At 61.1% G+C, this 22,515-nt stretch overlaps 1 protein-coding gene across 3 annotated transcripts; it reads right to left on the bottom strand.

The window, feature by feature from the left end:
• Nucleotides 1-211: 211 nt before the first annotated feature.
• RAB3IL1 (RAB3A interacting protein like 1) lies at nucleotides 212-20,775 on the bottom strand. 3 transcript variants are annotated; one of them, XM_047823404.1, is made up of 10 exons: nucleotides 20,537-20,760; nucleotides 9,845-10,100; nucleotides 9,294-9,389; nucleotides 9,107-9,184; nucleotides 8,202-8,420; nucleotides 6,473-6,601; nucleotides 6,266-6,378; nucleotides 4,654-4,753; nucleotides 2,030-2,096; nucleotides 212-1,204 (listed from the first exon to the last, which is right to left on the bottom strand). In XM_047823404.1, exons 1-10 carry the CDS (start codon nucleotides 20,686-20,688, stop codon nucleotides 1,122-1,124), a joined length of 1,293 nt encoding a protein of 430 aa, XP_047679360.1. In that variant the 5' UTR covers nucleotides 20,689-20,760; the 3' UTR covers nucleotides 212-1,121. The 3 variants fall into 3 exon arrangements, with proteins under 3 accessions (XP_047679360.1, XP_047679362.1, XP_047679361.1); XM_047823406.1 differs by lacking the exon at nucleotides 20,537-20,760 and adding an exon at nucleotides 17,884-17,944; XM_047823405.1 differs by lacking the exons at nucleotides 212-1,204; nucleotides 2,030-2,096; nucleotides 4,654-4,753; nucleotides 6,266-6,378; nucleotides 6,473-6,601 and adding an exon at nucleotides 6,625-7,268 and having other exon boundaries at nucleotides 20,537-20,775.
• Between the last annotated feature and the right edge of the window lie 1,740 nt (nucleotides 20,776-22,515).

Raw genomic sequence — 22,515 nt, 5'->3', positions numbered from 1 at the left:
GGTGGGGACCGGCCCTGCTAACCCACAGCCCCACGGACTGGACCCGCTGGAGAAGACTCGAGTGGTACTCCCTACAGCAATCCCTTCAGGATTTGGGCCTAATCCCAAGCACGAGGGCGGGCTAGGGAAGGATTTGGTTTCATTCCTTCAGATGCCCAAGCCTTGGCCTGAGCCCCAGGGCGGAGGAGTGAAGGCGCGTGGCTGCCCAGCCTCTACCAACAAAGCCTTCCTTTATTAAATAGAGATCGTGTTACATTCCATTCAAAGGAGGAAATCGGCCACGGTGAGGGATGTGTCCAGGTTGGACCCCGGTCCTGAGTGGGCTGTGAGGGGCGAGGAGGGGCCTGCGTCCTGCCCACCCTCCCCCGGTCCTGTGTACAGGGCTTGGCGACCTCAGCCCCCACTGTCTGAACGGCCACCCACAGCTGAACACAGACACGGTGTCCTGAGGCCCTGTCTGTATTTTACTTCGGGAGCAAAGTATCCTAATCCTTCCAGTGGTGGGGGCAGGGCCTCCAGGAGCACAAGGCTCAGATGGAGGAGGGGGGGAAGGTCAAGTGCGAGGGTGGGAGGAGGGGCCCTGATCCATCTTAAGAACAGTTTGGGGTAGTTCTCAAGCAGATGGTGTGCAAGTCCTTGACAGCCCCTTGTGGCTGCACTGCCCCCACGGGAATGGGGGAGGGATGGCCACACGGGGGTGCTGGTGGCCCAGGGCTTGGGAACCGAGGTGGGAGATACCCTGGAGGTCAGGCCACCCAGTGTGAGCCCTTTCTGAGGACATCACAGCAACAAGGTGACTGCAAGCAGCAGCTCCCAGGCCTGCAAAGGGGGTGCTGAGCCCCTGAGTGTGGGTCCAAGCTCCTTGGTCTTTGGTGCCTTCTTGAAAGTCTCCTGGTGGCTGTAGGGCCACTGGGGAAGGGCGAAGGGTCAGCTCATGAGGTCCTGTCTTTCCCGGGATGAAGATTTGGTACCGGCTCAGCAAGGCCTCCATGGCCTGGCCATCTGTCCATCTGCCCGGCTTCTGGCTCAGGGCTGGCGCCAGGACCCTATCTTCCTGTCTGTCTGTGCCGGGGCAGGTGTTGGCTGTGGCTCAGAGCCCCCCTCCAGGCTCCAGCCATGCCCTAGGCCTCCTGGGGAAAGAAGCCGAGCTTGGCCAGCGACATCTCCTTCCGCAGCCTCGTGATCTCCCAGAACATCGGCTCCGCTGCAGGCAGAGAGAAGGTGGACGGCTCAGTGACAGGGTCACCTCAGGCAGATGGTCCAGCCCCCGTCCCCTAGCTTTGGGCAGGGCAGCTGGCAGGTACCCTAGGGCTCCCCGGTCCCCCAGGACAGATAACCTCAGTAAGTGGCTGGACCTCTTACAAGCGCCACACTGAGGCCTTGTAAACTGTTGAGGGCTGAACCCACTCTGCACCGTACCAGTGGGAGAGGTGACACCACCCCTGCGGCCTGACACCCACCCACACAAGCACGCTGCCACACATTTGGTGGGGACTTCCAACCCGTATCCTTGGGGTCTCAGAGACCCCGAGCAGTCAGCAGAGCCATGGATTCAGCCCAAGATCCCCTCCAAGGCCTTGACCCCCAAGCTGGGGAGGAGAGGCTCAGACTTCAAATGGACTGGGCAGCAGGGAACCGAGTTTGGAGGAGGGGCGGGAAGCTAGACATTGCAGAATAGGGCTGAAGGGGATAACAGGTGGATGCAGGACCAGCCCTGGCAAGAGCGAAGTGGGAGGCAGCGTTCAGTGTCAAACGACCGACGGTGAGGAGGTTACCCCCAGCGGGAAGGAGATTCACAAGGGACACCCCATCGTGCAAGGTTTCTGATGCCAGGCCGGTAACAGGGAGCCCCGGGGCCTGGGAGAGGTTGCTGGGTGGGAGAAGGCAGCCAGACCCGGCAGACCCTGGCAGGGTCCTCCCCTCTGTCAGGGCAAAGCCCAGCCGGTGGACCCCTCAGATGCTGGCCCGCCCTCTCGCTGCCCCCATCCCTCCCAGGCGCCGCCCTCGCCGGCCACCAGGGGGCGCTCACCTTCCTGCCGCACCAGGCCTTGCTGGATGTAGCGGATGTAGGTGAGGAAGTTGCACACTGCGGTGATCTGTGGACACAAGTGAAGAGGCTGTGACCTGCCAGCCCTCACGCTTAGGGTCCCCCCAAGAGCCAGGGCAGGTCGGAGACCCGAGCCACAAATCCCACGTCCCATCAAAGCTAGATAACGAATGCTCCCTGAGTGGCACAGGACCGGGCTCTCAAATTTAATTGCCAACAGTGGTATTAGTCCTGCTCCTGGGAAGAACAATAGCAGCAGCGAACGTTTAACCCGGTACGCGTATCCGAGTGAGGCAGACATGCTTATCATTCCCAGTTGACCCAGGAGGAAAGCAGAGACTCCAAGAATGAAGCCACTGGACAGCAATTATAGAGGCCATGAAACAGTCAGTGGCTGAGCTGGAAGACGAAACCAGGTGGCTCGCCCTAGAAACCACACTCGTCCCCAGGCAGGCCTGCCTGCTCTGGGCGCTGGAGGCCCCGGCCAGCCAGGCTTTGGCCCAGTGCTCCTGGTAATGCCAGGCGGGACAGGGGGATCCGGGGCTGCTCACCGGGGCTGCCCTGGATCCCTGAGGCCTGCTCCATGCCGGGCCCTGTGCTGGGCACCGCGGACCCCAAGTTGGCCCTTCCACGAAGACTCACATACCGCAGAGAGGATGCTGCTGGTACCCTGCCCAGGCCCCTTCCCCAGGCTGGGGCCCCCTCTCCCCACTACTGAGAGGGTCGTTCACTAATGGCTCCTAGGTGCCCCTCCGTCCCCCCGTCCCCTGCATGCCACAGCCAGTGACTGGCCCGCATGCGGTGTATAAAAGGTCAGCCCCCTTGCCTCAGGGTGGAACCCACTCTGGGCTCCAGGGCCCCCACGGATCAGATTGCAGCCAGACTCCAGCTGAGGCCGGACACTCCTCTGCCCACCCTATCCCGCATTCATGCCTCCTAAGAATAGCATAAAATCTTCGTCCGGGGCTCAGCTTCTAGGGAACTCAGCCTAAGAAAGGGCAGAGGGTAGCTGGCAGCTGTGCCCACGGCAGCCTGTACTGAATGTCCGGCACCTGGGGGCAGGGACGTCAAGCATGTGGGAGCCCACAGGGTCCAGAGTTGCAGGGAGGGGACAACACCCCTGGGCCCTCAACCACGTAGGAATCCTGGCCAGCAGGACGAAGCAGGCGCAGGGGGGGTCAGGGCAGAGGTCGGTGCAGGAGAAGCTTGTGGGCCAGGCCGTGGTGTTTCCCAGTGGCCAGCGGGCCCCCACAGGAGGCTGGTGAACGAGGTGTGGCACCGAGCAGGGAGGTTCTCTCCCCAGGGCTGCACTTTGGGGACACAAATCTCTTCTCCCTGTGGATTCCACACTCCTTGGTCTCTTCGGAGTGTGGGGACCACATCCTGAAACTTCACACCTTTCTCGTCTCCCATCCCAGCTCTGCCCAACGCAGAGACATAGCAGGCCTGGAAGAAACAAGGTTCTAGAGGTAGTTTTGCCAGGCACGGAATGTCTGGCGCGGATCCTTCTGGTGAGCCCTGGAGGGGATCAGGAAAATGCCACCGGACAGGGCTCTGGGCACAGATGCGTGGGGCGGAGGCTGCAGTGAAGGGGGACTGGGTTCAGAATGGGGAGCCTCCGGGTCTAGGCTATCCCCCCTCCTAAGGCATAGACTCCCCATATGCAAATGGGGGCTCAGCTCACTGCCGTGGGGGTGGCCAGGACAACACATTGGACGCCCTGCGGGAGCTGTCGTAACCAGACAAGCTGCCCAGCAGTGGGGCCATCTGTCCACTCTGATCCCTGTGAGGAGCCTCTAGTAGGTTGAGGGCAGGAGATGGTTCCTAAAGGAGGACCCATCCACACTGTGTCACCTTTGTACCAAGCTTCAGAACCTTCTCACACATTCTCTTTGGCTCCTTACAGTCCTGTTCACAGTCTGTGAGGGGACAGAGGAACGAGGACCACCCGACCCCTGCCCCCAGCTCAGTGAGGTCCACTGACGCAGCCTGGGCCACTTGGCATGTGAGGACGGAAGCTGGGATTCCCGGAGCCCTCGTGGCACCTGCCACTGACAGTCAGGCTCGAGTAACAGACGTGCCTCAGAACGTTCTCAAGAGCCTGGGGCCAGAGCCTGAGCTGGGAGTCAGGAGCCTGGAACTTTAACCTGAACTCTAACGTCACTCCCATGGTTAGGTTTCAGCCAGCACCCAGGTCCCTCAGTCCTTCACCCCTAGGAACTGAGTCTTGCCGATGGCCATGGGAGCTCAGAAGAGGACCACTATCCCCAGGAAGGAAGCAGCCAGCCTACCCCTACCCCAGCCAGCCTACTGGAGCCTCTGACACCCTGAGCAGAAGATCCAGCTAAGCTGGGCTGACTCCTGCCCCAGGGAGACCGTGATGATAAACAGGTGTTGGTTTAAGCCACTAAGTTTATGGTCATTTGTTTTGCAGTAATGACAAACTAATTCACCAGGCTCGGCTGTGTGGCCCCAGTCAGTCTCTGTACCTCTCTGAGCCTGCGCCCTGCTCTGCAGATCAAGGTTGTGCTCCCAGGCCTGGAGCCCGGAGCCCCAGCCCAATGTGCCCCTGAGAAGCCAAGTGACACTCCCATTGGATGACTTACCCTGGCCCGGGAGGACGGTGAGATGTAATAGTGATTCTCTGAGTCCCCAAGCCGGATTCGGTGGCGACAGGCACGAGCCAGCCCGCTCAGGGCACAGGTACTAGAGGAAAGCAGAGGGGGCCTTGGAGGCTGGCTGAGGCTCGCCCACCCAGCTCACGCAGGCAGGACGCAGCAGCCAGAAAGATGCACAGAGGGAGGGAGAGGCAAACAGACACGGGGGGTGGGACCTGGCAGCCCCTCCCTCGACCCCAGCTTCCCAAGGAGCCCAGGGCCAGGCCAAGGAAGGGGCAGCCCTAGAAGTCCCTGGGATAGATCTCGGAACTAAGCTGGATCCCACCCCTAAAGCCCTCACCTCGCCACTGTTGGGCAGGAGAGTTCAGTCAACCTCATGCCGGGTGCACCAAAGCTCCACTCTCTGCAGTCCGCCTACTTTATCGGGGCCCTCAGACTCAGTGATGCCCTCCCCAGCTAAACAAGAGTCTTCTCTCTCCTCCACTCTGTCACCAAGTCCCCAGGCTAGGCCACGCAAGGGGCCTTTTGCCTGGATCCTCTCAGCTCCATGTTACAGCCAGGGGCTCCTCCAAATGCCCGTATGTAGCCCATCATCTTTCCCCGCTGCTTTGCTACTGCCCAGGAAACCGTTATGGAGAATCCAGAGCAGAGGAAGGTTAAGTAGGCTCCTGGGGTGCGGGACTTATCAGTGCCTTTGCTGCCTCCAGATTCACTGTGACTCTGATTGCACTTGGCAACCCTCTTTTCAGGGTACATCTACTGATGAACTTGTGAAATGCTGGCCTAGTGGGTCAAAGCCCAAACTTCATTCAAGGCCCTTTACACTCTGGCCCTCCTGTGTGGCCTCAGCCCCATCTCCCTACCCACGCCACCGCTCTGCAAACCCAGTGATGCTTCCATTCATACCGTGGCCTCTCACACCTTCACTCATGTTGTCCCCTCTGCCTGCAAGGCACATCCCTACTTGGCAAACTGCCACTCATCCTTCAAAATGGCTCAAATATTCCCATGAGTGACAAGACTCTCCCCAAGGGGCCTCCCTGGCAGGTCAAATCCTGGGCTGCCAAGGGAAAATGCTCCCTGTCTCTGCCCCTTGCTCTACCAAGGCTATTTTGTTCTGCTGCGAGCCCTGCTCGATGCCAGCTGAGTAGCAGGAAAGCCAAGACATGAGGGCTGTTTGGTTATTTATTAGCAGAAGGAGAGCCAACAAATGACTTCACTTACATGTCAGTCGGGGCCCAGAGCCCATTGTGGGAGAGAGAGTTGGGGGTGGGAGAGGGATGTCTGTCAGGCTGGGAAGAGGGAGACTCCAGCTCCCAGACCAGACCCCCCTGGATGGCCTGGGGGTCCGTGACTAAAGGCAGCAACTTCTGCCAAAGATTCCTCCCCGCACAGGGCTGGGGGGAGAGGGGGGTGGTGATGGCAGCCACCGTGCTTTCGCACTCTAGCCCACCCGCCGCCCCTGCTCCTCTCGGGTCCCACACCCGGACCCTCCGCAGGCAGGCCTGAGGCTCAATCCCTGGCTACCCCCTCGGCAGAGCTCAAGGCTGGGTGTGGCTCTCTCAAGTGCGCAAGGAAGGGGGAAGGGCGCTGAACGTACTTGGTGCTGCCACACTCCACCGCGGCCACCTTCACGGTGGGCGGCGTCTGCGAAGCCACGGGCTCGATGGTGAGCGTGTTGTCCTCCACGGCGGCCCGTACCAGCGCCGAGAGCTGCAACAAAGCGGGGCAGCAGGTGGAGCAGTGAGGGGCTGACCTCTGGCTGAGGCGCTGGGCCCCGGGTCGGCCGCCCTCTGCCCTGCCTCACCTCCTGCATGGTGAAGTCCAGGCAGGGGCCCACGTCCTCCCGGTACACTCTTTCAAGGAAGGGGCAGGACTTGTCCAGGGTGGGGGATTCCCTCCAGGCCTGGAACTCTGCGAACAGGGTCGTGTCCACCTGTGGGGGAGGGTGAGCGGGGCGCAGCGGTCAAGGCGCTGGGTGGGGGGGAGGGGCAGCATGGCCTGGACGGGCAGAGCCCACAGCGGTGGGGAGGCGGGGAGGTTGCGGGACGGGCCCCAGCCTGCCGGCGAGTCTGTCCCCAGTGGCCAGGGAGGGAAGCTGAGTCCCGAGGAGGGATGGCCTCCTTCCTTTCGCCCCAAAGACCTCAGAACACAAACTCGCACATCCAAGTGTGCTTTTAGCTTCCTGCCTCTACTTGGGTCCAGGGCCCCTTCCTGAAGACCCTCACTGCCTCCTGGAGGGGGAGAAGTTGAAAAGTGGCCCCGCGGGACCCCCGCCCCCCTCCCCGTACACACAGGTACCACGGCACACACAGACACAGGCACACAGAGGGAACACACGCGGGCCGCCTGCTCTGGAGAGGCGACCTGCTGGCCGCCCTGGGGCACGTGCAGTGTGAGTGAGGCTGGGGGTGGGGGACGGAGGGGCGGCCCCTCTCTGCGGCCATTACCTGTCGGGAAAAGGAGAGAGAGGTAGCGGAGGTGGAGGTGGGGGCCGTGGGCGGCTCCCCAGGTAGGAGCTGCCAAGCCGGCTCGTAGGTGAGGTGAACAGCCTTGCTGGGGACCACGCAGAGGAGCAGGGAGAGGAGGGGGGCCAGCCCGGGCTGGGTGGGCAGGGCAGACGGACAGACAGACAGACAGGTGCACAGAGACAGACGGGAGGAAGATGTTAGTGTTCAGTCGGAAGCTGAGAGCTCGGAAGCGGGGGGAGGGAGAGAGGCCTGGCCCGCACCTCCTCCCTGGAGGCTCCAGAGACATAGGGCAGGAGCGGGCTGGGGGCTGCCTTGGTGTCAAAGACCACAGGAAACAGAATCCCACGACAGCCCTTGTAGGGCTCGCCGGGTGCAGCCCTGAGCCGAGGTCCTGACATCCAGGTCTCGTCAGCGCCCCATAGCCCCAGGAGGCCCTACTTTTGTGAGGAAACTGAGGCTCTGACAGGTGACCTCACTCGCCGAAGGACCTGTGGCCAAGGACCTGTGGCCGCTGCCCAGCCTGGACCAAGCAGCCCATGCACCCAGCCGGGCGGGGAGGGAGACAGCTCCCAAATGCTATGCTTGTCTAGGCACCGGAGCCAGAAGGCGTCGAGGACCCTCGAGTCCAGGGATGTCCCAAGACGGTCTTGGGCGTCAGGGCTGTGGGCGCCCAGGGTCCAAGCAGCCTGTCCCCAGAGGCCCAGCAGTGGCCTCCTTAGGCCGAGGCCTCCTTGTGTCTCCAAGCAGAACTCCCCCATCCCCCCACCCAAGGCAGGCCCTCAGGCCAAGGCCAGCCTCAGGCGCACAGAACATCACCTACTGCTTAGAGGGGCTTGGAGGGCCTATCAGGGCCCCCACGTGGTACACCCAGAGGCCGAGGCCCAAACCTCCTATCACAGAAACCTGCCCAGCTCTCCCAGAGGACACAGAGGCCCAGAGAGGGCAGGCCAGGCTCCAGGTCACACTGTGAGGGGTCTGGCCTCTCCACTGGGCCCCACTGCCTGGCGGACTTTGGGCACTGTCTCCCTGTCCCGCGTCCACCACCGCCCGCCCTCCGCCCCTCACCTCTTTGCCCTCCTTGTCCGGGGTGAGGGTATGTCCGGCAGCGGGGCACACGGCGGGGCAGAGGGTGCTGCTGGTGCTCTTATGGCGCAAGTGGCCCTTGCGGGGCCCGGCCTTGGTGGGGCTCAGCAGCTGTGGGTGGAGCTCGCGGTTGGGAGAGGCCGGTGTGGACGTGAGGACCAGTGTCTTCAAGGCTGTCACCTCTGCCTGCAGCATGTCGATCTGGCCGGGGTGAGGTGGATGTCAACCTTAGTCCACGGCTAACGCTGCCCAGGCTGCCCCTGCCTGCCGCCCCGGCTCAGGACAGCCTGTCCTGGCAGTGACTAGTACCCGACCCCTGCTGTTACCCTTGGAATGGCCTTTGAAGGGGGGACTGACACACCCATTTCACAGCTAAGGAAACTGAGGCTCAGAGAGGAAACGCGGCCTGCCTGAGGTCACACTGTACGTCAGGGCTCTGTGACGTGCACCTGTCTGGGAGCTGGCCAGGCTTCCCACTGAGGGGCCCTCAGGAGCCAGGAACCACACAGCCCTCGCATTTTACAGATGTGCAAATAGACTCCAAGAGAGGAAGCTACCGGCCCAGGCTCCCACAGCCAGCCTGGGGTTTCTGCTTTGTAAAGGGCGTATGGAAGGAGGCAGGAGAAATTACACTGCCCACGGGATCCTCCCTGCCCTGGTGAGGCCCCGCAAAGGTCTCTGGTGCGGTGCGAACGCTGCTGGGGTCCCCGGGGAGCTGTGTCGTCTCAGACACCTCTGCCTCGACGTCCTGGGCCGTGGTCTGCCCATCCCCGCCACCCACGAGAACATGCCGGGGTCCCACCGGGTAGCGAAAGCCCAGCGCTCTCGGGGGCTGGCGGGGCAGGGCGGGAGCGCTGGGTGTGGCTCGAAGCACGCGGGGCCCTCACCTTGCCCCGCGCCTCCTTCAGCTGCTTTTCCGACGCTGCCTGCTTCATGTTGGCTGCTCGCACCATCTTGTGGGCTTCCTGGGAAGAAGGCAGGCTCCGTGTGAGTGCAGAGGGGCCTGCAGACACCCAGCAGCCGCGTTCCCCAACCTGCAACCACCCCCCGCCCCCGCCAAGCCGGCCACCACACCTCAAACAGGCTGGCTGTCAGCTCCTCCAGCTCCCGTTCCAGCTGCTCCCGCACCCTGGACAGCCGCTCACACTCCTCGTCCTTCAGCTTCAGCTCCTGGGGAGGGGGAGGGGTTCCAGGTGGGTGGTTGTGAGCCCCATAGGGGCCCCAGGCCTGGCATGGATGGGACCAGGCACCCCGCTTCCCCCCACCCGCCCCGATCAGGCTCCATTGCCAGGGTCATCTTACGTGGGCCTCTGGGCCCCGACCGCCCTTCCTCTGTTGTCCTACAGTTTATGATGCATTTTCCATTTAGCTTGTGGCATGTTGAAGCCCCACCCGCCAGTCTACTAGAGCTTAGGACAGGCTTTCAGAGAAGTCAAGACTTCTAGAAGTCCTTCAAAAGTCACAGGCAGAACTCTCTTCTGTGCTTCCCTCATGCCCAGCACAGGCCTCCGTGCAGCCGGCCCTGGCAGGTGCACAATCTCTCTGGGTGCCCAGGGAGAGCCCACAGCTCCTCCAGACGGGCCCCTTGTCCCCGCAGCCCCTCCCGCTGCCCTCTGAGCCCCCACCTTCTGGGCTTTGTGAAGCTCCTCCTTCAGGAACTCTGAGCCCTTCTCGCGGATCTCCATGGAAGAGCTTCGCAGGCGGAGCACGTCCAGCGGGGCGGCCGCAGGGCCCTCCTCACCTTGGGCCTCCTCCCCTCCAGGGGTCTCCGCCAGGCCTCTTGGGGACTCCGTCCTGTGGCTTTTGCAGGGGCCCACGCTCTTCCAGGGGACGGGGACAGCCTCAAGGGGCGGGGGGTGGCCCTCGTCTGGGTGGGGCTGGCTGCGAGGCAAACAGCAAATACAGGGTGGGGTCCTGAGACCCAGAGCTGAGCCCAGGCACCAACCCTGGACAGCGCGCCTGCCACTCCCGGCCTACTCTGTAAAACAGGGACTCTACCCGTGAGGCTGTCAAGGGCAGAAGGACCAAACATGAGGTCACCTGGGGGCAAAGCCACGACTCACTCACCTTTGTCAACCACCCTCTCCAGCTCAGGGCCTAGGGCTGAGCTTGGCACACAGTAGGTGCTCAGTTTATCTGTCCAGCAGAAGACTGGAAATGCATCAGTGCTGAGAATCTGAGTTTCCACTTCTACAAAGTGGGGACGATCCCAATGGCCCTACCTCCAGGGTCACTGGATGGATGTGACCTGCATAAAACCTTGGCACCCAGGAGGCACTTAAGTGGGAACCGCCTTCTTGGCTATCGGTAATGCAAATTTTATGCAAATTATACCCCATTTAGGGTGGCGGGGAGAGGAAGGACCCAGCCAGGGCAGGCATCGCTGAGGTAGGAAAGTTTTGCCAAATAGCCCAGGCCAGGCGGACTGTCTTCCTGCTCCCTGTGGGGAGCAGTCTGGGCTCTCTCCGCTGGTCTGCCTTGTGAGCTCAGGCAAACACCCTTCTCTGGGCCCCAGGATCCTTCTCTCCCTGAAGTTGAAGACCCTAGAGGTAGTGAGGGGGCCATCAGCCTCTGTCCCCCACCCCCCACTGTCCATCCACACCCCTCACTTTGCAACAGACCCTGGGGAGGGAGGGAGGCAGGAAGGGAGAGGGCCCGGCCGGCACTGGTTTGTGCCAAGACAGCACCTCTGGACTCGCTCAGTCAGCAAAAGCTGGCAGCTCCTGAGCCAGCAGCTTCTGAGCCTCGGTGGCTGGGCTGAGGGTGAGTGGCTGGGCCAGGCCACTGATAACAGTGGGGAAGTGGAGGGGAGGGGGCTCAGCGGGGCCCACACAGGAGGGAGGAAAGACGAGGCCAAGGGGTCGTGAGACTCAGGATTGCTGAGGGGAAAGTGTGAAAGGCAAGACTGGGGATCAGCTGCTCCTCCCTGTCATCTGGACCCCGGCACGGTCACCAAGAAGCCCCTGAACGTCGGTGCCCCTCCCAGGTAACACAAAGGGGCTGGGGACCCAGGGACCCCCGCAATGAGCCCATTCCCAGCCCTTCACGTGGCCCTGTCCAGGCACCTAGTTTGGCCTGCCCCAGGCTTTGGAACTGGCCCAGAGTGTGGCCTCATGGTTCCTTGGCTGAGTCCTGCCTGGCAGGGACCGGGGACTGATAGATGAAGTGAGAAAACACATCTGTCACTCCATCAACAGCATTTATGCCAAAGATCTTTCCTAATACCCTTGGGGGTGGGGGAGAGTCTCGTTGGCAAGGGGTCCCTGAGGCTCGAGGAGGGGCTATGGCAGCACTATGGCAGCCCTGGGCTGGGGTCCGCACCCAGGGGACTCCCACCATGCCAGATGCTGGGATACTCTGCCCATGCCCTCTCATTTAGGGCTCTCAGTAGCATTTGTGGGACTGTCCCCATCCCACAGATGAGGGACAGAGTCTACAGAAGTGCAGAACTTGCCCGGGTTCACACAGCTGGTGGGTGGCTGTGCAGGATGGGCAGCCAGGTCTTTGGCCTGAAGCCCCCACCGGGTGGGTGGGGGGGGGGTGAGTATGAAATCACTGCATCAGCCTCAGGGTCAAGGTCTAAAGGCCCCGGGTGGACTCAGGAGACGACTCCTTGCCGCAGCAGGGAAATCTGACCCAATTCTGGCCCGACCAACTTCTCAGCCTCTGCTCAGGCCCAGACACTGCCTCCCAGGAGGGCAAAGCCAGGGTCCATGCCAGGCTCTGAGCTGGGGTACGCGCCAGCCCCTGCGAATGTCACCAAAGTTCTCTGAAGCTGCTTCCCACCTGTGGGACGGGGGTAATGACCTAGAGTCACTGGAGAAGCACCATGTAAAGACCGTGCCGTCTGTGGCCACATTTGGCAGATACCCCTACTGTGCCTGCCCGGGCTCTGGGTCCCGCGGCTGAAACCGCAGGCCTCAGGGAGGTCCTTCCCGCTGAGAGTCTGGAGGCCCCGGGCCCAGTGCCATTTCTTCAGGTGAGAGAGGATGGCCATAGTCACTCAGGCTTGGGGGTGGGGGGGGGGGGGGCGGGTGGCAGACCCCAACTCGAGGACTGCACATTTCAACAGGATGGGTGAGAACTGTGGGCCAAGGGTGGGGGTGACCCAGGCAGGATTCCAGGATTCAGACACCCAGCCCCAGTGCCTTTCCCTCTGCAAGGACCACCCCACATATCAGCCATGTCCCCGCCGAGGAGAAAAAGACCTCCAGCCCCTCCCACGAGGGCCACCAGTATGGTCTGGGCCCCCGGCCCGAGTGAAAGACACTAACCCTCCTGCTGGTCCCAAGGGCATGGGCTGGGGTTATGGCTGGACTGCCCCCCCTTAGTTTCCCAACAGGCTCTCACTTCAGCCCCCTGCCGGGAAGGATGGGGGCCCTCTTTTGCAGCCAGAGGCAACAGTGGCCTCCCCACTACCCATCTCCCATCCTCCCTGCCCCCCGTTTCCCCAGTGAAAAAGCCCAACTCAAAAAATCCTAATGGCTGAAAGCATATGAAGAACATGTCCACCCCGTAGTCACGAACCACCCAATGCCGGGGCCAGGGGTTCAGGAAAGACACCCCCCCCCCACCTCGGTACTGGAAGGGATGCTTGAATCTGTAGGCCCTCCCCTCACACTTCTAGGCTGTGAGGCGACTCAGAAATTTCAGGAGGGGCCCTAGGCCCCACAGGTCCAGCCCCAGCTTCACACACTTTAGCATCCCAAACCAAAGGCTGGCAAACCTCAACGGGACCACCTGCACTCCTTGGACAGGCATGGGCTACCACACCGCACCCCCTCCCCGCCCCTCAGCCCTGGTCCACGGCCCTCTGTTGGAACCTTTTCAGTCCCCATTCCCCGCAGAAACAGAGTCCAGCATCCACAATACGCTGCAGGGGCCCCTGGGAAGGGGTTAGAGGCAGGAGATAGTAAGAGTCAAGGTCAGAGGAAAGTGGGAGCATCCAACACCCTCCATCCTGAACCGGCTCCACTGCCCGGAGCCCACGACAGTTTATACAGGAAAGGCCCCACTGGGTCACTTCCCCAGGAAACACACAAGGGGGTGGGGGTGCAGTAATGCAATCCTCACCCCTGCCAATCCTGCCCTAGGCCAGCCAGCATGGCTTTGTCTCCATCCACAAAAAATGGCAAAATGAGAATCAGGTCCCCTGGATTCTATGGTCTTCAGTCACCCGGAAACCTCCACTGGACCAGGAGGGCCTGTGCAGAGGTCACTCCCAGGGGCCAGGAGGGCCCATCGAGGATCCTGCATACCTCTTCCCATCTCCAGCCCAACCGGCCCGCCATGAGGTCTTTCTGTCCCGCGGTCTCTCCCTGTCCACTGACCAGGGCCCAGGTCACCTCTTTGAATTAAAGATCCCTGTGCTGATGGGCATGACAGGTTCATTAAAGAAGCTGGAAGGAGCTGGTTAGGGAGGCTCTGGAATTGGAGGGAGCAGAGCTGGGACCAACGGGACACAATGGGACCGCTAGCCTCTGCCCGGGGGCCAACAGGGCGGCTTCGGCTGATCCGGTCTACAGGGTGGTGCCACGGCACAGGGGCCCAGTTGAGACTCGTGCTCATGCACCCACAGGTGTTTCCGTAAGCCCTGAGGGCACTGAGGCTGACAGCCAGGTGACTCCGGTCTGGGGGCCGCGGGGGGTCCCAGGAAAGGCTTCCTGCAGAGGCTCCCTGACTGGCCAGCAAGCCCGGCCAGGCTGAGCTGACAGAGAGGGGTTAAGCCTACAGCTCCAAACCGTCAAGCCGTGTTCGAGTCCCAACCTCACGATGCCGCGGCAGGGAGATGCTCTCCCTAGCCCGCTTTGGACGATGAGGCACGTGATGTTCAGAGAGGGGTGGCGACCTGACCGGAACAGACAGCCAAAAAGTGACAGGGTGGGAACTGAACCCAGAGTCCCAGCTCTATCGCATCATGTGACGCGTCAGCCGGAAAAATCCAGACGGGAGGAAAGATGAATGGTGGTTTTGGAGAAGTGGGGCGGGATGCAGATGGGGTTTGAGGAAGTCTGTGGGCCGGGAGGGGGCTGTGCACAGGCCACAGAGACACAAAAGACTCAGGGCTGGGGGGACTGTGGCACGACCTGGGGCTGGAGAGAGGGACAGGGGAAAAAAAAACAAACTGCAGTGCCTAGGGCCAGAGAGCCAGCCTGGAGGTCTGAGGAGCAGCCACTGCCAGGGTTGAGAAGGGATGGTTCCAGAAGAATAGGACAAGGGTGTCATATATTTCATACATAGGAACAGGAGGCCAGGCCTGCAAACAGAGTGGGACCCCAGAGTGGGGTGGGGGGCGGGGAGAGAAGGTGCAAGGGGGAAACAGAGCTGGAGGGCGGAGGTCAGCAACAGCCTCGGGATGGAAAGCAGGGAGGTTGGACACCTGAACCCGGTGGACCAGACCAAGCAAACCGTTCCCCGCCACAGCCCCAGGGCTGCCAACCCGGTCCCAGCCCAGACAAGAAATCCAGCCCCGTGTCTCCACCGGGAGCCAACACAAGGTCTGGGAGGGTGGGCGCCGAGCAAGGGGGCACACAGCACATGCCTCACATCCTCCTGCTTAGTCCTAGAAGAATCTGATGCCCTATGACCTTGAAAGTCCAATAGATATATAGTGAGCGCCCATCGTGTGCTAGGCACCCCACCAGCCCCGATCCACCCAATCTGCATGACTGCACACGGAGCCGCCTTCGGACCACATTCTAACTCATTTTGCTCGCCCTCCTCCACCACCCTATTGGGCACAAATCCTGGGCAGACCTGGGGAGAGTCTAGGACAAGCAGGATTCTCATGAGGGTCTGAGCTCCACACAAGTGCAGGAAATATAGCTCCACCGGTTGAGGGGGCAGGGGCTGGTGGGGGGGCGGGGTTAGTTAGATCCAGGAGAGCTTCCCCGGAAGCAGCAGCTGGGAAAGGTGAATGACTGCTTCCCAGGGAGGACACCCGCCCTCCTGCTCCTGAAGCCCCCAGGCTTCATACTTCGGAGGAAGTCTGAGCCTGTAGACCCCTGTGACCTCGGCCCAACCGGCAGGGGCTCACAGATCCAAGCCCCATAGGGTAATCAACACCCAGAGCAGTTAAGTGACCTGCTCAAGGCCACACAGCCTATGTGCAGCCCTGGAGCGCCAACCCCCCCCCTCCCCCAGGGGCCTGCCTGCTAGGACACAGTCCTCCATCCCTGGGAGGTTGGGGGGGCTTGTTTCATTCCTGAGGGGTAAGTCAGAGACTGGCCCTCTCTAGAGAGAAGTATGATTGGCCCCATCTGTCAGATAGGGAAACTGAGACCAGGGGGCTAGACCAATGGCATGTGGCTGCTTAGCGGCAGAAAACTAGCCCAGAACTCAATTTCTGGTCTTTGCTGACCGAGCCCCAAGTGCCCAGCACCATGTCAGCCGCAGATATACCCAAGATGCTGTCCTCACCGCCTCAGAGCAGGTTTGGCCACCAAGACTGTGGACGTGGGAAACTGTGGGAAATGGGGAGGGGAGTATCCCAGTTATGGGGGAGCTGCCTCTGGGTTCAGAGTTCAGGGCTCCTGCTCACGGAGTCCCCAGGAAGAGGGCCTGCCTAAGCTCCTGCAGAGTCCTGCCCCTGCCACCCACCCTAGGAGAGCAGCCCTGGGTCCGGGGCCAAGGGGGCGAACTGGCACCAGGACCCAGCCATCAACAGCTGCTATTCCTCACCTACCGATGAGAAAACGAAACCCCAGGGACATTGACAGCTTAGCCAGGGCCACTGACTCCTGATCCCCGACTCATACTCTAGAATGAGAGCCCAAATATATACCTACCCAGACTGTCATGAGCCACTGGAGGCCACAAGCCCAAGCAGCTCAGTCAGACTTACGTGGGTAAGTGTGACCCCAAGCAGGGTCCCTTCCAGCTCCTGCTGGGGTCTGGATGAGTTTCCAGGACACCAGACCCCCAGTGGATGCTGACAGTTTGGCCCCTGATCCTTCTTCAGTCCCTGCCTCCAATATCCAAGTCGGGGGAGGGGGGTCCATAAAAATGCAGTGCTCAGGGGAACCCCAAAACTCTGCCTCTCATTTCCAGGTCCAGCTCCTCCTTCTGCCCCCTATGCTTTCCATCTGCATTTATAAAGCACCTGCTAGGTGCTCTGTACCTGAGGCCCTAGGGGTCCAAACGTACATGCAAAACGTGAGCTATATTGAGGATCATGGCGTGGGGAGGTCAGCTTGGCAGCCTGGTTCATCCAGAAGGCTCTTGGAAATATGGCAGGGAGGCCGGACTAGGGGTCTTCTCCAAGACCTGGAGTCTTTTTGACTTTGTCTTTAAAGAGAGCGTCTATCTGTTGACGGCTCCCAGCCCTGTCTGTCTGGCCCTGGCCTGGATGCCTCCAGGGAAGGGCACTCTGGGCCTGGATCACGCCTGGATCACCTGCTCATTTCATCCAGAGACCCAGAGAAGTGAAGCCATATGCTCAAGATCACACAGCAACTCAGCGACTGTGTTTTGCCTGGGTGGCCCCAACACGTGGGGTCACAAGCTTCTTCCAGACTAGGCTGCCCCTTAAACACAGTTAACCTCAGGCAAGGATTGCGCTAATCTCACCAGGTTCCACATTAACCACTTTTTCCGGAAACTCACTCTTCTTGGGCGGGGTGGGGGTGGTAGTGGTCATGGTGTGGTGTTTAGGTTTCCAAAGAACACACAGGCTCCGCTTCAACTTTCGCCCTTTAAGAGTCTCACCCCTCTCCACACCTCACCCCTACCAGGAGCCCTTTCTCTCAGCACCCCCTGCTGGGGACAAAGCCCCACAACTCCCTAGCATCTCAGCTCCAGCTTTGCTGGGCGCCTGGAGTAAAGTGGACCCAGCCCACATCAGAAACCTCTCCAACCTGCCAGTCTCCCGAGAGGCTTCCCTCACTCCCCAGCTGTGGCTGGGAAGGGGCCCTGTCCTGGGACCACCCAGTTGGCCCAGTTCTTGACAGGAATACAACCCACCCCACTCTGGCCACATCTCTTCCAGGACCTGGCCTTTCCAGGCTATGGGGAAGAGGAAGTGTTTGCCCAAGTTCCTGACAAGACCACAGGCTTTCCGCACGGCCAGGGCAGGGGTCCCACGCCAGGTGGGCCAGAGACTGGGATCACCCCTGACAGCCAATAAACAGTCACGGGGACTGGGGCCACCAAGCCGGGCCCCACGGCCGTGCCGCCGTCCTTCAGCCCGCAGGGAGGTCCCACCCCACACCTCCGAGCCAGGCCGGAGCCAGCAGCCCCAGACGGAGCTCCATCAACTTACTAGCGACCTTGGCAGAGACCCGGCCCCCTTTCCCCCACTGCACTGCTTTCCAAAGGTTCATCCAGGCTTGGGGGCCCCCTCCTCCAGGCGCGCCCCCCAGACTTACTCTGGCTTGCACCCCCCGCTGCCTCCCTCCTCACTGGCGCTCCAGAGGAGCTAGGAATTGGCGCCGTCCCGCCGGGGAAGGTCTGCCGCCCACCCTTCACAGTCCCCACCCTCCCGGAGACCCCCGACCGCCCCCCGCCGGGTGTCCTTCCACCTCCGCCCCGAGTTGGCTCGCCCGTCCTCGGGCCACAGGGGGCCCCTCCGCCGCGGGCAGGGGGCACACGCGGCAGGGACCCCCAACCCCCGGGGGGGCTGCCGCGGCCCGAGCCGGCGCGGTGCGGCGAGCGCGCGCGGACCTACCCGCTCCACATCCCGGCGCCGCCGCGAGCTCCCTGCGCCGCCCGGCGCCGCGTCCCCGCCCGCCGCCTGTCAGTCCCTCCCGCAGCCCCGCCGGCCGCGCGGCCCCCCGGCCCAGCCCGCCCCTGCCCTCCGCGGGTCACGTGGCCGAGGGGGTGGCCCGAGGACACGTGCCCGGCCCCGCCCCTCCGCCGGCCGCGCGCCCCGGGACGGTGCGCCCGCGGGAGCCGGGGGGGAGGAGCCCGGTGTCGGCGTCCTGCGCCTCGCGCAGCGCTCCGCAGCCCGCGGCCGACTCGTCTCTAGGCCCCCCGCGGCCCCGGCGCAGGGAGGCCCTAGCCCTGGGCCACCGCTGCATCAAGAAGCTTAGCGACTCGTCACCGAGAGCCTGCTGACGCCCTCCCACGCCCACACCCCGCCCCCCCCCCCCGGGGCTCTTCTTCCTTGCCCTCCCCCCCCGCTCTGTGCCTGCTCCTGCGTGGTGGGAAAGGGGCCAGGCCCCCAAAACAAGTTTCCTCGGGTTTACTCTGAGTGCCTATCCGCTTTTCCCAAGGGAGGACCCACCTTTGGCCCGAGTCTTCAACCCCGGGCACCCCCCGCCAGCCCCGCAAAGGGGCCTTTCCGTCTTGTTCTGAACAGCGGGTTCACTGCCCGTCCCTTCCCTGCCTTTCCCCAGCATCTGTAATTAAGGGGAATGCACCCCCACCAAGCACACCCTTCTGGTCTCACGTCCTCTGCAAAACCTTTTTCTGCATCCCAGACCACTGGTCTTCCTGTTCCTGAGTCCCTCCGTCCCTCTGTCACCCGTCCTGAGCACTGATCACTGGCCTCGACTTCAGCCCAGGGCTGGATCCAGTGAGAATATAGCTCTAATCTCCCGCCAGGGTCGGTAGCTTCCACCCTCCATGTCTAGGGAGGCCTGGGAGGCCAGGAGGAAGGAGGTGCTTCCCTTCCAGAAGCTACCAGAACTCAGGGCACTACTCTTCCGAGCCCACAGAGCTGAAACCACAGGCTTGAATTTGTCAGGTCTTCATTTGGGGACACACATTTCTTTCATTCGTCCATTTGTTCATGTACCCCTTCGGAACACAAACTGTGGACCATACAAGGGCTAGGGATCCAAAGGGAAATTGCAGATGCATGCTCTATTATCCTGGGGCTCCGATATGGGAGGGAGAAGGGGGTGGGAGACATACTCACAAGGACTTCCACTTCCAGGGTCACGGCTTGCCCAGGGCACACCTTGCTAAGTGCATGGTGTCCTTGTCAAAAATAGAAAACAGTACTGCTTTTCCAGGTGGGCACAGCCCATGCCAAGGTACAGGACTTGGCGAGTGGAGGGCAGGCTAGATTTCATGCCTTGCTCACTCACTCCCTTGGCTGGCACCTCGTGCAGTGCACAACCTGTGCAGGCCACTGTGACATCCCTTCTGACTTACCAGAATCATTCTACCCAGGCCTCCAACGCCCTTCACTCTGTGGGGCAATTGTTTCCCCGACTGTGGTTTCTCAAGGGCAGGGACCAGGTCCTTCTCGGTGCAGTGTTTCTCCACCTACCCCAGCCCATCCCAGAGTCTGGCCCAAAGCAGATGTCATCATGTTTGTTGACTTGAATTCTACACCAAATAAGCGTTGAGCAACAGTGGTCTTCCCGACACGTGCTCTGTTCGTTATTTAGAGGAAGGAGGAAAAGACACAAATAGAGCTCAGGACAGGGCCTTTACCCTCCAAGACTTCATAAGCCTGGGCAGGAGATAAGACCTGGTCCAAGTCAGGGTAACCCAGACTGGTGGGAGATAAGGCATGGAGAGGGTGTCAGCCCAGAGGAAGAGTCCTTAGCAGGAGGGGGGATGGCTAGTGGGCTGTGGAGGCCCTTAAGCGAGGCCTCCAAGGACAGATGTGGGATCGCCACTCTGGGAGCACGGACACCCAAGTACTACCAAAAAACATCACGTCATCTATACATCCAGTGGTCATCCAGTGGATTCCCGGGTCTCACTAGCTCCTCCCACCGCCCATTGAGCTCTGCTCCTCAGCTGCAAAGGATAGGCTCAGAGAAGTTCGGGAACCTATTTGATATCACACAGCCAGGGGTGATGGGGCTGAGACCCCTGACACCAGTTTTCTGGAAGGACAGCCCAGAAGCCAGAGAACTCACTAGAGGCTGCAGCTACGTGCAGTCAGACAACAAACGGGGAGCCTAGGAGAGGCCTGGACAGCTGGAGGGGAGGGAGAAGTGAAAGGTGTGTCCTCTGCCTTTAAAACACTGCCCTTCCCCACCCTCCTCCCTGCCATCCCCATCCCCACCTGACAGCCCTGACCACAGACCCTTGGCTGGAAACAGATGAGCAGGAAACTGCCGGCCTGGATGACCCAGGCCCTGATTCTGAACTTAGGTCTCTCCTCAGCTCACTGTGTGACCCAGGAGATGTGCCTTGCCCTCTCTGAGCCTCAGATTCTGTGTCTGTACAGCCACCAAGTTAGAGAATCAGGGTCACCCCTTGGCAACTGACCTTGTAGGAGGCTCATGAAATCCCTCATGATTCCATGCCAGTCCCCCCGTCAGGAGCCTGGCCTCTCACCCACTCCTCCCCAGTGCCCCTGCAGAGTGGCAGGAATCCTCCTCCCCTCCCCTCTATGATCAAGGTCACTAGCTCACCTGTCTGGGTCCCAAGGCTCCTCTCCCAAGTTCCCGTCAAGGGCAGGTCCCAGAACCGATGGAGCGTAGCGGACAGCCCCCGAGCTCATTGCCAGGAACACGGGGCATGTCCCTCGGGCAGGACACCTGGTGTGCTCCTTGGGGGCATCCATTGCCAGGGCCAGCCTGAAGGTCCCTCCGGAGACTGCCAAGCAGGCGAGCAGCAGAAGCCCTTCTCCCCCACCCCTGGGCTGAGCCTCACGCTAACCTTTGCTATCTCTGAGAAGCAGCAGCCCAGGAGGGAGGCCCCTCCCAGCAGGCCTCTATCTCCTGAAACCCCGTAATTATTAACTCCCGTGGCTCAGTGGGCAGCAGACGGCTCTGGGGCCCTCCTTCCCGGGCTCTGGGCCAGGAAAGGTAAGACACCCTAAGGGGTCGTGGGAACTTTCCTTTACATGCCCAAGGCCCCAGGCTTTCACTCGGCCTGAAGACGGAGCTGTCTGTCCCCTCCTTGGCCAGGTTGCTGAGTTGGAAAGAGCCCGTCCAGCCCAGGCTCTATCTATCACCAGTCGGTTGTGTGGCCTTGGGCAAGAACCTCCACCTGCCCCACCCCCCATCCCTGGCCTCGATATCCCCTCGATATCAACCACCGGCGTGCATGGACACCTCAGTGTAGCAGTGAGGAGCGCAGGCCCGGTGTCAGGCCGGATTCACACCCCACTTCTAGACTATAAACCTTTGGGCATGTTACGTTCTGTGCCTCGGTTTCCCCAACTGTAATATGGAATCTCACCCTCTAAGGCACACCAGGCCAGCTGCTACTGCCCCAGACATGCCCTACACCTCCGCTTTCCTCACACAATGTCCCCTACAGCACATCCTACCCCCTGCTGATAAATCTCTTTTGCGAATACCCCCTCCGCCAGCAAGCCTTCCCCTGTGGCATGGGAGGGGGGGAGCCCTCAGACAGATGTCCACCTTGTGTCATGACGATTGGAACGGTCGGACACCCCCACGAGAAATGAGTGGCCCCGTGGGCAGAGGCTGGCCCGCACTCACCACCAAATCCTCAGGACCCCCTTGTCCGGGACGTGGTCAGCCTCAGTCTACCCAAGATAGTTTGTGTGTTTCACCCTGTCTCATTTGGCTTGAAATCTAATCCTGCTTCTGCGGTTCCTTGGCCCTGTGGCCTTGGGGCAAATCACCTCACCTCTCTGGGACTCAGTTTCCTCATCTGTGAAACGGGCACGATTGTCCCCGGTGAGGTTGTGAACATCACAGAAGGTAACATCTGTGAAGGGTCTGCCACCCCTTGAAATGAGAGTTTCATTTCTCTCTACTCCTTTCTCCCTCACCTTCCCTCTTCTTTCCTGTCAGCCTCTGAGTTCCCCGTGGGGGAGAAGCCGCCAGTTCCTGACTAGCAGTCACACCCCCCACCCCCCAGCCCTGCCCCGCGGATAACAATATCTCCTACTCAGGCTTTGGGCTTCGATGCTCTCAGCCTAATGCAAACCAGATGCTGGCCTTGCCTTTCCTGGCAGTGAATTTTCCATGGCCTGCTCCCACCCCCTTCCTGTTTTTGCTCCTCACGGATCCCCTGCTAAATTCTCTCGTGCCCCCACCTTCCTCTGCAGGGCAACCTCTGGGCCCACCTGGAAACAATTAATGGAAAACAGGAAGTGTGGAAAGGCGGGAGGGGGGCGAGGGTCTCTCCATCACCCCAACATGGCAGGAGGGAAAGGAGCTCAGTCCGGCTGGTGACAAAGTGTATAAGAGATAGTCCCCTCGCTGCTAAGCACCAGCCAGCCCCTCGGGGAGGAAACGGAGTCAGAGTCGCTTTGGGGGCTGTAGAGAAAAAATGCTACCTTCTGGACATTTAGGCATAGCTGGGACTTCATGGGGAGCTTTAAGGGCCTTGTCCTTGGCTGTGACTTAGAAAAAAATCGGAGCCAGAAGAGGCCCAGGCCTCGCTGTTGCAGATGAGGAAACTGACTTGGAGG

Source organism: Prionailurus viverrinus, chromosome D1, assembly GCF_022837055.1.
Source record: "Prionailurus viverrinus isolate Anna chromosome D1, UM_Priviv_1.0, whole genome shotgun sequence".
NCBI lineage: Eukaryota > Metazoa > Chordata > Mammalia > Carnivora > Felidae > Prionailurus > Prionailurus viverrinus.
Note: the sequence above shows the minus strand (reverse complement) of the source record. Positions and strands in the feature narration are given on the sequence as shown.

What these genes read in the sequence shown, in the direction of transcription:
- RAB3IL1 (XM_047823404.1), bottom strand. Translation starts at nt 20,688, where the DNA reads ATGGATGCCCCCAAGGAGCACACCAGGTGTCCTGCCCGAGGGACATGC. An exon ending in TGAAGGAGGCGCGGGGCAAG is followed by an intron (nt 8,421 to 9,106) that starts GTGAGGGCCCCG and finishes CACCCCGGCCAG; the next exon opens with ATCGACATGCTGCAGGCAGA. An exon ending in CGGACAAGGAGGGCAAAGAG is followed by an intron (nt 6,602 to 8,201) that starts GTGAGGGGCGGA and finishes CCTCCCCCACAG; the next exon opens with GTGGACACGACCCTGTTCGC.